The sequence below is a fragment of the Kwoniella newhampshirensis genome, chromosome 9 (genome assembly GCF_039105145.1).
Source record: "Kwoniella newhampshirensis strain CBS 13917 chromosome 9, whole genome shotgun sequence".
Classification (NCBI taxonomy): domain Eukaryota; kingdom Fungi; phylum Basidiomycota; class Tremellomycetes; order Tremellales; family Cryptococcaceae; genus Kwoniella; species Kwoniella newhampshirensis.
The window spans coordinates 136,275-148,138 of NC_089963.1; the positions used below are offsets into that span (position 1 = coordinate 136,275).

Consider the following 11,864-nt stretch of genomic DNA (forward strand, 5'->3'; position numbering starts at 1 on the left):
ACCACTTGAAGCCGACAGGTGCTTGTTCATGTCTGTGGACTCATTGACAGTCATTTAGACGATGGACAGCTTGTCTGGACTGAGACCCAGTTCTAAGCTGACAATCCCTGCATCCGTTGTCTAACAGATATATACCTCACTCCCGATCCTGATCAATGTTAGAATGTATAGGCACTAAATATGGTTACCTCCCTGCGGTCTGCGCTCTCCCTCTCTCAAATCTTTCAGTATCGCAGTGCCGGCCTAGTATCAGACATCCCTTCAATTATGGGAAGTGCTCGCCGCATCAGTGGACGGTTGAACCTGATTTGGCGTGTCTTCGCATGATCTCGAAATGGCCCTCATGAAGGATGGCGGCGTCAGCGCGCAGTGTTCCTTCACGGCTTCATTGTATCTAAGGTCTGCTTCTTGATACTGCATTTGAAGTTTTTTCGCTTCCTTGTAAGACTCAGTGTTGGCAGGTTTCGACCAGTCTATGTTGGAATCTGCCCCGGATCCGCTCGCCGCAGAACCATTGGTGGAAACTTGATTATTAGCCGAATCAGCGGTAGTAGAAGAGAACTCTGTCGGAGACATTGTGTATGGAAATGTTAGTTTGTGCTTGCAAAATTCGCGTATGGACTGATAATTTGGTCGGTCAGTTCTGAGAAGCTTGATTACAAGACCCCAGCGTCCGAGACAGACATATCTCAACGAAGATTAGATATGCTGTTTGACCTCTCGTGGAGCCTTCTCAAAGAAATGCAGCCTTCTAGGCCTGAAAAAAAGGAGCTCACATCTCCCTGTCTTGCTGGAGCGCAATGCACGGCGTGATGACTGTGCTTGGCCTTCTCATTCGTACGGTCCCATGGCAGAGAAGCACTGTGAAAACTGCCACATGTGGCGTTTGGCCAGTCATGGAGTGCAAACCACGTTGTGCCACATTCAAGCTGGGAACGCCACCCTTCCGATAGTGTGACGTTGAGAGCAGGATACGGAAATTACTCCGATCAGTGCAAAAGTTCATGTTCCCGCACATGTCCGCAATTCTCACTCACTCTCATTCGAGAACAGCACAGCACAGCAATTCAGACAGACCTCGTCTCGTCAAGCAGGTTCTTTTCTACTTCACTAGCGCACCATCTTCTACGACCCAACTCATACCGACCCATCGACATCTCGCAGCCCAAGCAAAAGAGAAAGTGGAAACGAGGTCGAGAAGGACAAGGGAGATCATCATTTGCCTGATATCGCTTCATCCTCATACTACCACATTCACCCCTTTGATACCGCATCGTTTCATCCTCCCCTACGAGGACTTCTTCCTTGCCGCCCAAAATGACCAAAATCGAGTGGCCTGCTCCTCGGTCACGACGAAACCTTCAAGCACGTCAAGACAATGGTACAGCACCGTCCGCAGCACCGGCAGATCCTTCCCCAGCGGCACCCTCTGCTCCAGGTGAGTTGAGCTCTTTCTTTTATCTTTCTTCTGTTCGCGACCCAACCACCCACGACTAGCTCCAACCCTCACATCCTCGTATCCCTGCCGCTCTCCTACCTGTATCTCTCTGTGATGGTGAAGCTTGGGGATAGTCGACGAAGACGACGGAATTTTATCGTTGCCTGGTTTGGACTGGTTGCTCATCATGACCGTATCCCCTTCATACCTTCCCTGTACTCCCCTGGTCTCAAACCCGCTCTACGGATCCGCTGGCTCTACCACGCTTCCTCCACTACCTTATCGTGAATGCAAAACCTCAAAACATAACTCGTAAAACTGGGTACCTGACACAAAGCTCCCTCTCCTGCATCTCCTGCTGCTGAATCTTCCCCTCCCGCTGAACCATCAACAACCCCTCAACCTTCTCCATCGGCTGCTGAACCATCCCCTTCACCGTCTCCCTCTCCACCAGCACAATCACCATCGGCTGCTGCTCCTTCACAAGCTCCGTCTTCCCCCGCGCCACAACCCTCAGCAGCACCTAGCTCGGCCGCTCCCTCGCCTTCCCCTGCACCTTCACCCTCACCCTCACCCTCACCCTCGCCCTCGCCCTCACCTCAGCCTTCTCAGAACCCTAGCCCAAGTCCCAGTCCCAGCGCCGCACCCAGCCCGAGTGACTCGCCCAGTCCTAGTCCCAGTGCTGCTCCGAGTTCAGGTCAGCAGAGTCAAGCGCAGAGTCAAGGTCCCACAACCGTCACCTCGACGACTCAGCCCTCGCAAGCTGCCAGTTCAGTGTCAGCGGGTCAACCTTCGTAAGTTTTTACCCACCAGAATCAGTGCGTGCAGGACGCTAATACTGGGGCTGGATTCAGGGTGACACCTAGTGGCACTACTACAACAATCACGGTGGGCGGGTCAAGCACTGCAGGGGCCAGCAGTGCTGCCGCTCCAGCGGATCCTTCAAGTACACCAGGAACAACGTGAGTGTCATATCCATCACCACGGTGTTGATTGATTGCAAATTGTGCTGGGTTAATCACGATAACGTAGCACTTCCACTCTTCTCGTCTCCGCTCCCAGCTCGACTCAGACTGATACCACCGCTACATCCGCTGTTGGGATCACCACGACCGATTCATCCGGCAGGACCCTCACCACCACCCCTTCCAGCTTCACCACGACACATGTCACCACGTCCAACGGGGAAGTCTACACCGTCACTCAGATCGTCCACAACCCGACCGGAGCTCTTGACTCAGGCGGATCGAGGTCGGGTTCTTCTACCAACTCATTTTTCAACAACACTGGAGCTGTTGCGGGCACGTTCGTTGTGGTCGGTTTGGTTGTGGTCGGGTTGATTTTGGCTTTGGGTCTTCTGTGTTTCCGACGCAGAAGAAGGCAAAGACTGGACAGGGAAGTCACAGCGGCGGCCATCGCTGCCTCGACAGGTGGAGCAGGTCGATCACCGCTTGACGACAATGATGACTATCACACCGCTTCAGGTCCAACATCCGACTCGTACCCTTCCACTGTCAACCAACCTATGGCTCAATACAATCAATACGGAGCGAGCTACGGAAACGCAGGTGGATACGATCCTTACGGAGCGGCGGCAGCTGGCTATGGAGGTGCAGCAGCAGCGGGACATGGTGGATACGAGAGCTTGCAAACTGCACCTGGAGGTCAATACTACTTTGACCCGAGAGATGCGCAAGGATACCAAGATGACATGGGGCAACCTGGAGGTTATAATGATCCATATGGCGGATATTCAACGGGAGGTGAGGGCAGTGTCGGGACGCCAGAGGAAAGCAACGTCAACCCCTTACATGTAAGTCATGGGACACGGAGGCTATTGATAAAGCCCATGCTAACGAGTGGATGTCTAGGTCGCGAATCCTTCCAGGCATTAGGCGATTGCGATCAAGATAAGACCCACTCAGGTCCAAGGTCCGAGTCATGAAAAGGCCTTGTGGGAGCTTTACAGGATACGAGCAAATGGACGATGTTCCGGTTCAGCGGTAGATATGATGTTTTCGATTGACATGTCCTTTGTAGCAGTAGGTAATCGGCGTCGGCTATAATGGTCGTGCGTGACGTCTCTTCGAGTAAGATGGGAAGTGAGCCCGTGTGGATTTAGCTGTTCTCGGCGGCGGGTGTGAAGATGGATGCTATGCATTTACAGTGTCTGAGCGCATACCTATCGAGATGCCAAAGCAAGATGATATTGATATTATAGGGAATAGGCTTGACTTGAATCTGAATGACTACCAGCGAAAATACAGTTTTATTAGAGATGAGAGAAATGGGAAGCGCGTAATCCTTTCCCCTCGATCTAGGGAAACAGGAAATGTCTTGGCATTCTCTTTTGTTTTCAACCGCAAGTATCAAATGATCAGTAACAATGATATCAGCTGCGGTTTGGGTGACTACTCGAGTACACTGCGCAGACACAGAGAACCAATCTCATCCTCGACAATACATCGAGCTCATTGACAGATCCTCTCATTCAGGATCAACAGCGCTGTGGTATTCATATCTCGATTAATCACGTCCTCTATAGCTCTACATTTGTCATCCGGTGCTCAACCGCTGATATACTCGACGATCTCTCACAATGTATGTCTCCTTTGACTTCGTCTGATAGTCTACAACCAGTTGACAAACTTCTCTCTCTCTGGCTTTTAGGGACTACACATCTGTTAGAACCCGGCATCGTGCCGAACATCTCTCTCGATCTGCGGCTGCCGCAGCGCACGCCTCGTACTATGCTCATCCATCACTACACCTCCACACCTACTTGAACAAGGACGGCTCAGCTGTCGATCAAGCTCAAGCTCAAAATCCGCCCACCCAGCCGTCCAATGAACCCGCCACCGATCGCGATGTATCGACTATCCCGCATGTCAACGCGAATAACAAGGACCAGGTGGGGACCGATGGGACAAAGGAGGAAGAAGGAGGTAAAGAAGATGCAGGTGCTCCGAGTGGAATGGACAAGGGTGCACTGGAGACGGGTGGAGAAGCAGGAGGAACGAGATCGAGTCCCGGTCCGACAGCAGAAGAAGTCATGAGGTTCAAACGGAGTCAAGCGGGGATGAATGGGGATGCGAACGGACATGCATTCGCGGTTCAGGATGCTCTTGCACCTCCTTCGACAGCCAATGGTCAATTGGCGGTGCCGGGTCAACAGAAAGACGAGGATGGACGACCGGGGCTGGGGAGACAGTGGAGCGTTGCGCAAGCTATGGAACCTCATTTGCAGATGATGTGAGTGATTCATACTTTAACTTCTGTAGAGAATACACGTTTGCTTTCAGGAAGAATGTTCGTCGTGAGAGTCGTCGTGAGAGTCGTCGTGAGAGTCAGCTGGCTCACGATATTCACAACCGTGCACAGGTGCGGACCGCTTTTGGCCTACTATACCGTCAAGAACGATATGTGGCAAGGTGCCGCTTTGGTAGTGAGTCTTTGATATGCCGGGCCAGTCGAAGTGCTGGAGATAAGTTGCTGACTATGCCTGTCTGTCCAGGTCGTTAGAGACGAGTACGTGTCATACTGAGGAGTCAGATCGACCGATCAAAATGTGCTGACTGTCTCGGTAGAGGTTCGATCCTGAACCCTCTCCCGTCTCTCAAACTCACTTTCCACCCTTACACTCCCCCGTCGGACGAACAACCTACACTTCACGAGCCCGAAGTAAATCTTCTTCCACCACGAACTGTCTCGCCAGAGAAGATTCACAGCTATTCCTCCAAAGAAGGCACTTTCTCCTTCTTCAGGTTCATGCTAGAGATCCCACTGCAAAGAGTTCAGATGGCTGTGAGATATAGATTGAACGGTGGTGCCGAGATGGACTTTGTCACTCCTGCTCTGGGGCAGAACCTCCACTGGGCAGCACACAGTTGTAATGGTGAGTCTTACAGCTGTTCAACCCACTTGACCATGTATTCTCGGTGGTGTCATGGCAGTCGCCCTACTGCCTCTTTCATGGTTCCGGATCAAGGTACTGACTAGACGTTCGGGCAGGCTTCTCATCCGGTGTCAACCCTGATGACTTTAAAGGCGACTATGCTTCAGGCTACGACCCGGTCTGGGAAGATCTGCTTCTGAAGCACCACGAACGACCGTTCCACTGTATGGTGGGAGGAGGTGATCAGATATACTGTGATCCCATCACCAGAGAGCCAGAGTTGCAAAGTAAGTGCAAGCAATCTCTTTGGATGCACCGATGTAGCGGGAAGAACTTAATCCTCCTTGCTCTGATAGAATGGATCAATGCGCCCGATAGGAAACGCAAGATTGCTACGCCCTTGACAGACGATATCGTAAGTGGCTCAGCCCATCCTGGGAATTTCGACTGTCACCTTTGAGCTAACGGCGTGTGTCTCATAGAAATTCGCCGTGGACCGATTCTAGTGGGTATCGTGACTGAAGGAATAAGCAGGACTCGGGCTGACAAGTCGTCACAGCTTCAATCACTACTGCAAGATCTTCAGGAGCAATGCGTTTGGACGGGCCAATTCGACTATCCCCATGTGAGTTGGTTTGGGCTTTAGGATAAGTCTCAGCTGACCGACCTTTCTCTTAGGGTGAACATGTTGGATGATCACGACCTGATAGGTGAGCTGCTGTTCTTTGGGCCGCAGCGTACCGGATGGTAGCTGATATCTTGCATTGTAGATGGCTTCGGCACTTACGATGACGAAACCCAAGCTGCACCGGTTATGTCTTATGTCGGGTCTAGGGGTTACTTCGTATGTGCCTGGTAGCCTATGATCTTCGCATAAGTGTGAAGCTGAGACCTGATGCCTCGCAGTGGTTCCTACTGTTCCAACTTTTCGTCGTTGGTAAGACTTGCTTTTCATTCCTCTGACAGGTTGTTCTCTGATCATGCCATCGGTTACAGACGCTCACGACGGAACGAACTCCACTCCTGGCACCCACGTCGTGAAAAGCATGCTCATCGGCAATGTCAACGGTCCTTGGATCCCGTTCCCAACACATTCTCTTCATGTATATTTGGGACCGAAGGTCAATCTTCTCGCTCTGGACTGTCGAGCGGAAAGAAAATTGAATCAGATCTGTACGAAAGAGACGTATGACAAGGCTTTCAACGAGGTCAGAAAGGTCAAAGGGATCGAGCAGTTGGTCATACTGCTAGGAGTGCCTATCGGTGAGTGGCTCACTCAAATGGATGACTCGCGACTGACAACGAAAAAGCCTATCCCCGTATGTCTTTCCTCGAACACTTCTTGGACAAGAAATGGAACCCCATCAACATTCTTGCCCGGCACAATGCCCTCGGTCTCGGTGGAATGGTCAACAAGTTCAATCAAGCATCAGAGCTTCTCGATGATCTCAACGATCATTGGTGTGCCAACACCCATAAAAAGGAACGAAACTGGCTCGTCACGGAATGTCAATCTCTAGCACAAGAACTGCATGCGAGAATAACCTTCCTCAGTGGAGATGTCCATTTGGCAGCGGTGGGATGTCTCTTCACATATAGAAAGAAGGGGGACAAGGTTGCACCGGAACAGGATTTCAGATACATGTTGAACGTTGTGACGAGCGCGATTGTCAACACGCCGCCACCGCCTGGAGCGGCGAAGATGGTCAGTATACTTGGTGGACACACACATAGAACCCTTCGTGAGTGTCTGTGCGGAAGACATCTAAGACTACCAATGCTGACCAGGTGTTTCGAACTGTTCCCTTCCCGCCTTATTCCCGACATACACAGATAGTGAGTAGTCATCACAATCTATGCAGAGCGATGCCGATCCTGATATGTGCTCTCTCCTCGTAGCCAAAGACACAGATGAAACCATGATTCCTCTATTCAAACATGACACAGACGGATCAAAACTCAAAACAAAGGTAAGTGCAGTGGCGACACATTGCTGGCTACAGCTACACGGAGCCCAACTCCTTCTCTTTGTCAATTGTAGTTGACTGCTGACGCTGCGTAATCAGCTCGTGCAACCTCGAAGAAACTACGCGAGTATAGACTATCTCATCGAGAGTGGAGAACTGCAGTTCGATTACCGAGTGGAGAAAAGTCAAGGTGCAGGAGAGACGGTCAGGTGAGTGCGAGTGGAATGCAGGCGGCCGAAAGATGGCTTGGGCTCGTTGTGACGAGCGAATTCGCCGGAGAGGCGTGATAGTGGCTGTAGATCGCGGCTGGAAATCACTTGTGGGATTCTGTGCTGATGCAGATGGTGGACAGCTACCCGGTCAAGTCGCCTGCGCCAAGATGGTAGCGGACGTCGTTCACGGTCTTCGCAAGCAAAGAGGTCTAGGAAATGGTATGGTATTTTCGCGAACTGTATACAATTCGAGGATGGGATCGGTGGGCGTATCGGGCACAGGGACATTCGACAGTATCAGGCTATCGCGTATCGAGTAATTGAAGGGCCTCGGATAACATTATTCTGCTGTATCTCATTTAGTCGAAGTAATATCTCTTCTTATTATGCGAACCCCGTGAGGGGTCACCAATTTAAAAACTCGCATGCATCTCATCTTCACATCTGTTACTGTCCATTCCATCCAGCCAGTCTCACCTCTCCCAGCCCTTTTCGCCCCTCCCGTGTAGGAACAGGTACCGATTTTCAATCGTACGGACTGAAGTCATGTGTGGCTCAATCAAGCGGAAGGGGAAACGGAAACAGCTCCACAAGAAGAGATGATGATTTTGTCTTTGGGTGGTCTCCCATCCTTGTTACCCTTACTCTCGATCTCCTTGAGCACAGATTGACCCGAGACCAGTTCTCCAAAGACGGTGTGTTTACCGCTGTAGCAGGGGAAGAACGAAGTACGGCGTCAGTCCCATCGTCCATCGTCCATCGTCCATCGTCCGTAAGGGAAAGACCGCCAGAGTGGCTTTTGGTCGGGGACTTACTCGAGCCAGTCGCACTTTTCAGCGGTGGTGATGAAGAATTGAGAGCCGTTCGTGTTCGGACCGGCGTTAGCACAGGATAACAGACCTGCTTCTGCGATGCGAAAGTCGGATCGAATCGAATCGAATTCGAATCAGTTTCACTGTACTCTTACCGCCGCATAGGCAATTAGGGTGAGGGGCGGACGACGGAGGGTAGATACAGTAAGTCAAGTTATGAAACGGACAGCGGAGGCCGTCTTTTGGTATCGTGTGGTGTGTGGCGATGGTTGCGTAGTGAATTCGGGCTCGGGTGGTCAGTACGGGACTACGCCACTCACTGTCGTGTTTCTTGTCAAAGTTCTCGTCGGGGAACTTGTCGCCGTAGATGGACTGCGACGGTGGACCAGTACGTCAGCTGTGATCTCTTAGTCAGAATACAAAAGTTGGGTAGCGGTTCAGGGAGAAGGCTAGAAACGACAAGGCGTGGTAGATCGTATGAACACGAGAGGAAAGAGGAGATGGGTGATGGGTCATAAGATAACCGAAGCCAAAGGGGGAGAGGGGGGGGTGGGTGGGGTCCAGGAAGAACATGGCCATCTGGCCAACAGACATATCCCCACCGGGCGTCTGCTCACATGACTCGAGAAATTCACAGGGGGAGTGATGAAACGCACACATACCACTCCGCCTGTCCCGTCCCCGCGCTCGAAATCGCCTCCTTGACACATGAAACCGGGGATCACACGATGGAACTTGGTGCCTTCGTACCCGAACCCTTTCGGGAGGGGTGTACCGTCGGGTTTCTGCGTGGCGCGTGGCGCGTGGTGATGTGTGCGGTGAGTCATTGTCGGCGACGGTCATGTCGATTTACATTTCGGAATGTGAATCGAAGTGAATCGTGTGAGAATAAATGCGGGTGAGAGGTCCATGATGTGAGATCCAAGGTGGAGAAAATGCGGTTGATCAGCTCACAAACACATATCTCTTCACACTTTGTTTGCGTTTGCAAATACAGAGTATTGTTCTGGATCCAGTCTAAACGCCGTAACGTCTGGATTCATCTACACCACCACTACGACTCACCTGGCCCGTGCTCAACGCGCGGAAGTTGGCCGCAGTCTTGGGCGTCACATCGTCATACAGCTTGAACTCCATCTTGCCAATTTCCTTGCCTGCAGTACACCAGCAGCCTCATCAGGGTCGGCCCCGAAATACACCAGTCGAGGTGCTCAGAGCCACAAGCGTGGGCTTTGAGGAGTACGACAGTTCGAACTTGGGTGGTGGCGCATGTTAGGGCTGAGAAGCTTACCATTGATGGTGATCACGAAGAAAACGTTACTGCATTCTGGTCAGGAAACGATGTCTTCTTGATGAGGTGTATGCTGCGCTCAACAGACTTACGGGAGTTGTTCAGGCATGATAAATCTGTTTCGCTTGCGGGCTTGTGTTAGTATTTATTTCGGGCCGTCTAGTTCAATTATTACAGTCGCGAATCGAACAGTTGTCGAAATACCCTTATATACCTCCTGAACGAAGCACCATTGCCAACACAACTTGACATCTTTCCCTTTGTCCGTCGTACCTCCTTTGTAGTTTCACTGTGACCGTTTCATCCACCGTGGTTTGATATCCTGACATAGTACACCATTCCCTTCCTTTGTAACTCGAGCCTCGATCAAATTCTCGGCACCTTACACCGGTTCAGTTTCCGTGATTGTCAGTATCACCCCATCATATCCTTTGCTTCACAACGTTTACAGACTCGTCAGTACGTCACGTCCTTGGTCCAGATTTGTTCAATGCAACCCCTATCCTTCTTTATTCCAATAGCATCCCTACTACAAGGATTGTTTTCCTCCTAGTGCGGTATCCTACCACATCCCTCCCTCACTTCATCATGACCGACACCCACTTACAAAGCGGAAGCACCCTGCGGATCGCAACCATTAGCAAGTGTCCCGAGACTGTTTTCCAAGACGAATAGCTTACAGTAATGATGTCGATAAGCTCGTTGGTAATGACGGCTTGACGACCTCGGTTGTATTGGAGTTGGAGAGAACCGATCATGTCGAGGGCGTTCTATCATATCACAGATATCAGTACCAATACCAAACGACTCGATTCCGGCAGCTCATCTCCTGATACACAGCACCCATGCTGAAGGGTCTGTTCTGACACTCACGTTGGAAGCATTCTCCATGGCAGTTCTCCTGGCACTGATCTCGGCGGCGTGACCCTCGACGAGAGCGGTGTAGATAGCGTTGGCAAGGGCAAACTCTGCGAGATCCTTGGAGACATCCTCCTCCATCTCGTATTGCTGGAAACCGGCGGCGGCAGCGAGAGCCTTGGCGGAGATGACGGAGGTGATACCGGACTCGTAAGAGATGGCAGAGAGGTATTTGTTGGAGACAATCTTGATCTGTGTGTGTCACATTGTGAATCAGTACGGTGTCTCCCGATTGCGAAGACAGATATCGAGGTATGTTGCAGACGGGGGACTCACCTCATCCCATTCACCGCCGTTCTTGATGATCTCATCAGCGATAGCGGAAGCCTCGGCGAAAGTGGGGACATCCTTTCCAACAGAGTTGAAAGAGACCTTGAACGCTTGGGGCATAGCACGAGACAACTGGGCCTTGGGCTTGTCACCGACAACAGCGAGAGTACCGGGGTTGACAGCCATCTCCTTCTTGATGGCTCGGGAGATGGAAGAGTGGATACCGCCGCAAAGACCACCGTCGGAGGAGATACCGACGTAAAGGATCTTGGGAGCCTCCTCGGGGTTCTCGGTTTGAGTGGCCTTGAAAAGCTCTGATGGGAGCGGGTTTTATCAGTCATGTCTCGGCCGAACATGTACATCCCGATAAGGTAGAAGAGACTCACCGTTGTTGGCAGCACCGTACTTCTTAGCCTCTCGCATGGCCCTCTCGGCACGGGTCAGCTTGGTGGAAGCGACGACCTTCATGGACTGTGATTGACAGGTCAGAAAATACATCAAAGGGCGAATTAACGGGATGACATGTCTCGACTCGCAGACTCACCTTCGTGATCTTCTCAATGTTCTTGACAGACTTCAATCTGCAGTGAAAACACAATATCAGCACTGCCCATCTATCATCTCTCCTTGTCCATCTGCATCTGTGCGCTCCAAATCCCTGTCTCATCCCTCTTCATTCCGCCAAAAGACGTATGCCCAACAATAACCATTCAAAAAACCCCACGCACCTCTGCTCGATCTCTCGGAGGGTAGCCATCCCCTGTTGCTGTTGAGCATTTCTGGCGACGGACACGGCGGGTCGGACTGCTCGTGAGAACATTTTGAGAGTGATGAGTGTGGAGATGTGAGAAGGGAGAGGGAAGGGAGTGAGTGGTGAGTTGTAGCAATGGTGTTAGGTCAAGCAATGGGTGCAATGGGTGAGGGTGTCAAGGGGTTATCCCGAGAACGGAGGGGAGAAATGTGCCACTTGATGAGAATCTCCGAAAAATGCCGAAGTCCTTTGTGTGATCTGTATGTTCCCCCCCTTTTAGCATTCGGTCTGAGTCGTTGTGTCCCATCGA

The 11,864-nt window shown here is 51.4% G+C and overlaps 4 protein-coding genes across 4 annotated transcripts; 1 reads left to right on the forward strand and 3 right to left on the reverse strand.

The window, feature by feature from the left end:
• Window positions 1-261: 261 nt before the first annotated feature.
• Window positions 262-576, reverse strand: IAR55_004751 (uncharacterized protein; the record flags this gene model as incomplete). Its single annotated transcript, XM_066947848.1, has 1 exon — window positions 262-576. The coding sequence occupies one exon, from the start codon at window positions 574-576 to the stop codon at window positions 262-264; it is 315 nt and encodes a 104-aa protein (XP_066801307.1).
• Window positions 577-1,317: 741 nt separating this feature from the next.
• On the forward strand, window positions 1,318-7,686 carry IAR55_004752 (uncharacterized protein; the record flags this gene model as incomplete). Its single annotated transcript, XM_066947849.1, has 21 exons — window positions 1,318-1,438; window positions 1,776-2,232; window positions 2,293-2,400; window positions 2,471-3,251; window positions 3,334-3,392; window positions 4,109-4,690; window positions 4,820-4,883; window positions 4,953-4,966; window positions 5,026-5,333; window positions 5,450-5,620; window positions 5,690-5,748; window positions 5,816-5,838; window positions 5,893-5,958; window positions 6,012-6,043; window positions 6,104-6,177; window positions 6,240-6,270; window positions 6,330-6,596; window positions 6,644-7,075; window positions 7,233-7,303; window positions 7,400-7,509; window positions 7,653-7,686. 21 exons carry the CDS (start codon window positions 1,318-1,320, stop codon window positions 7,684-7,686), a joined length of 3,864 nt encoding a protein of 1,287 aa, XP_066801308.1.
• A 385-nt stretch (window positions 7,687-8,071) lies between these two features.
• Window positions 8,072-9,724, reverse strand: IAR55_004753 (uncharacterized protein; the record flags this gene model as incomplete). Its single annotated transcript, XM_066947850.1, has 7 exons — window positions 8,072-8,219; window positions 8,328-8,418; window positions 8,645-8,696; window positions 8,987-9,109; window positions 9,390-9,478; window positions 9,616-9,644; window positions 9,708-9,724. 7 exons carry the CDS (start codon window positions 9,722-9,724, stop codon window positions 8,072-8,074), a joined length of 549 nt encoding a protein of 182 aa, XP_066801309.1.
• A 494-nt stretch (window positions 9,725-10,218) lies between these two features.
• IAR55_004754 (ATP synthase F1, gamma subunit) lies at window positions 10,219-11,623 on the reverse strand (the record flags this gene model as incomplete). The annotated part of the gene is made up of 7 exons (XM_066947851.1): window positions 10,219-10,236; window positions 10,296-10,385; window positions 10,489-10,725; window positions 10,810-11,117; window positions 11,190-11,274; window positions 11,348-11,384; window positions 11,532-11,623. The coding sequence occupies 7 exons, from the start codon at window positions 11,621-11,623 to the stop codon at window positions 10,219-10,221; spliced, it is 867 nt and encodes a 288-aa protein (XP_066801310.1).
• Between the last annotated feature and the right edge of the window lie 241 nt (window positions 11,624-11,864).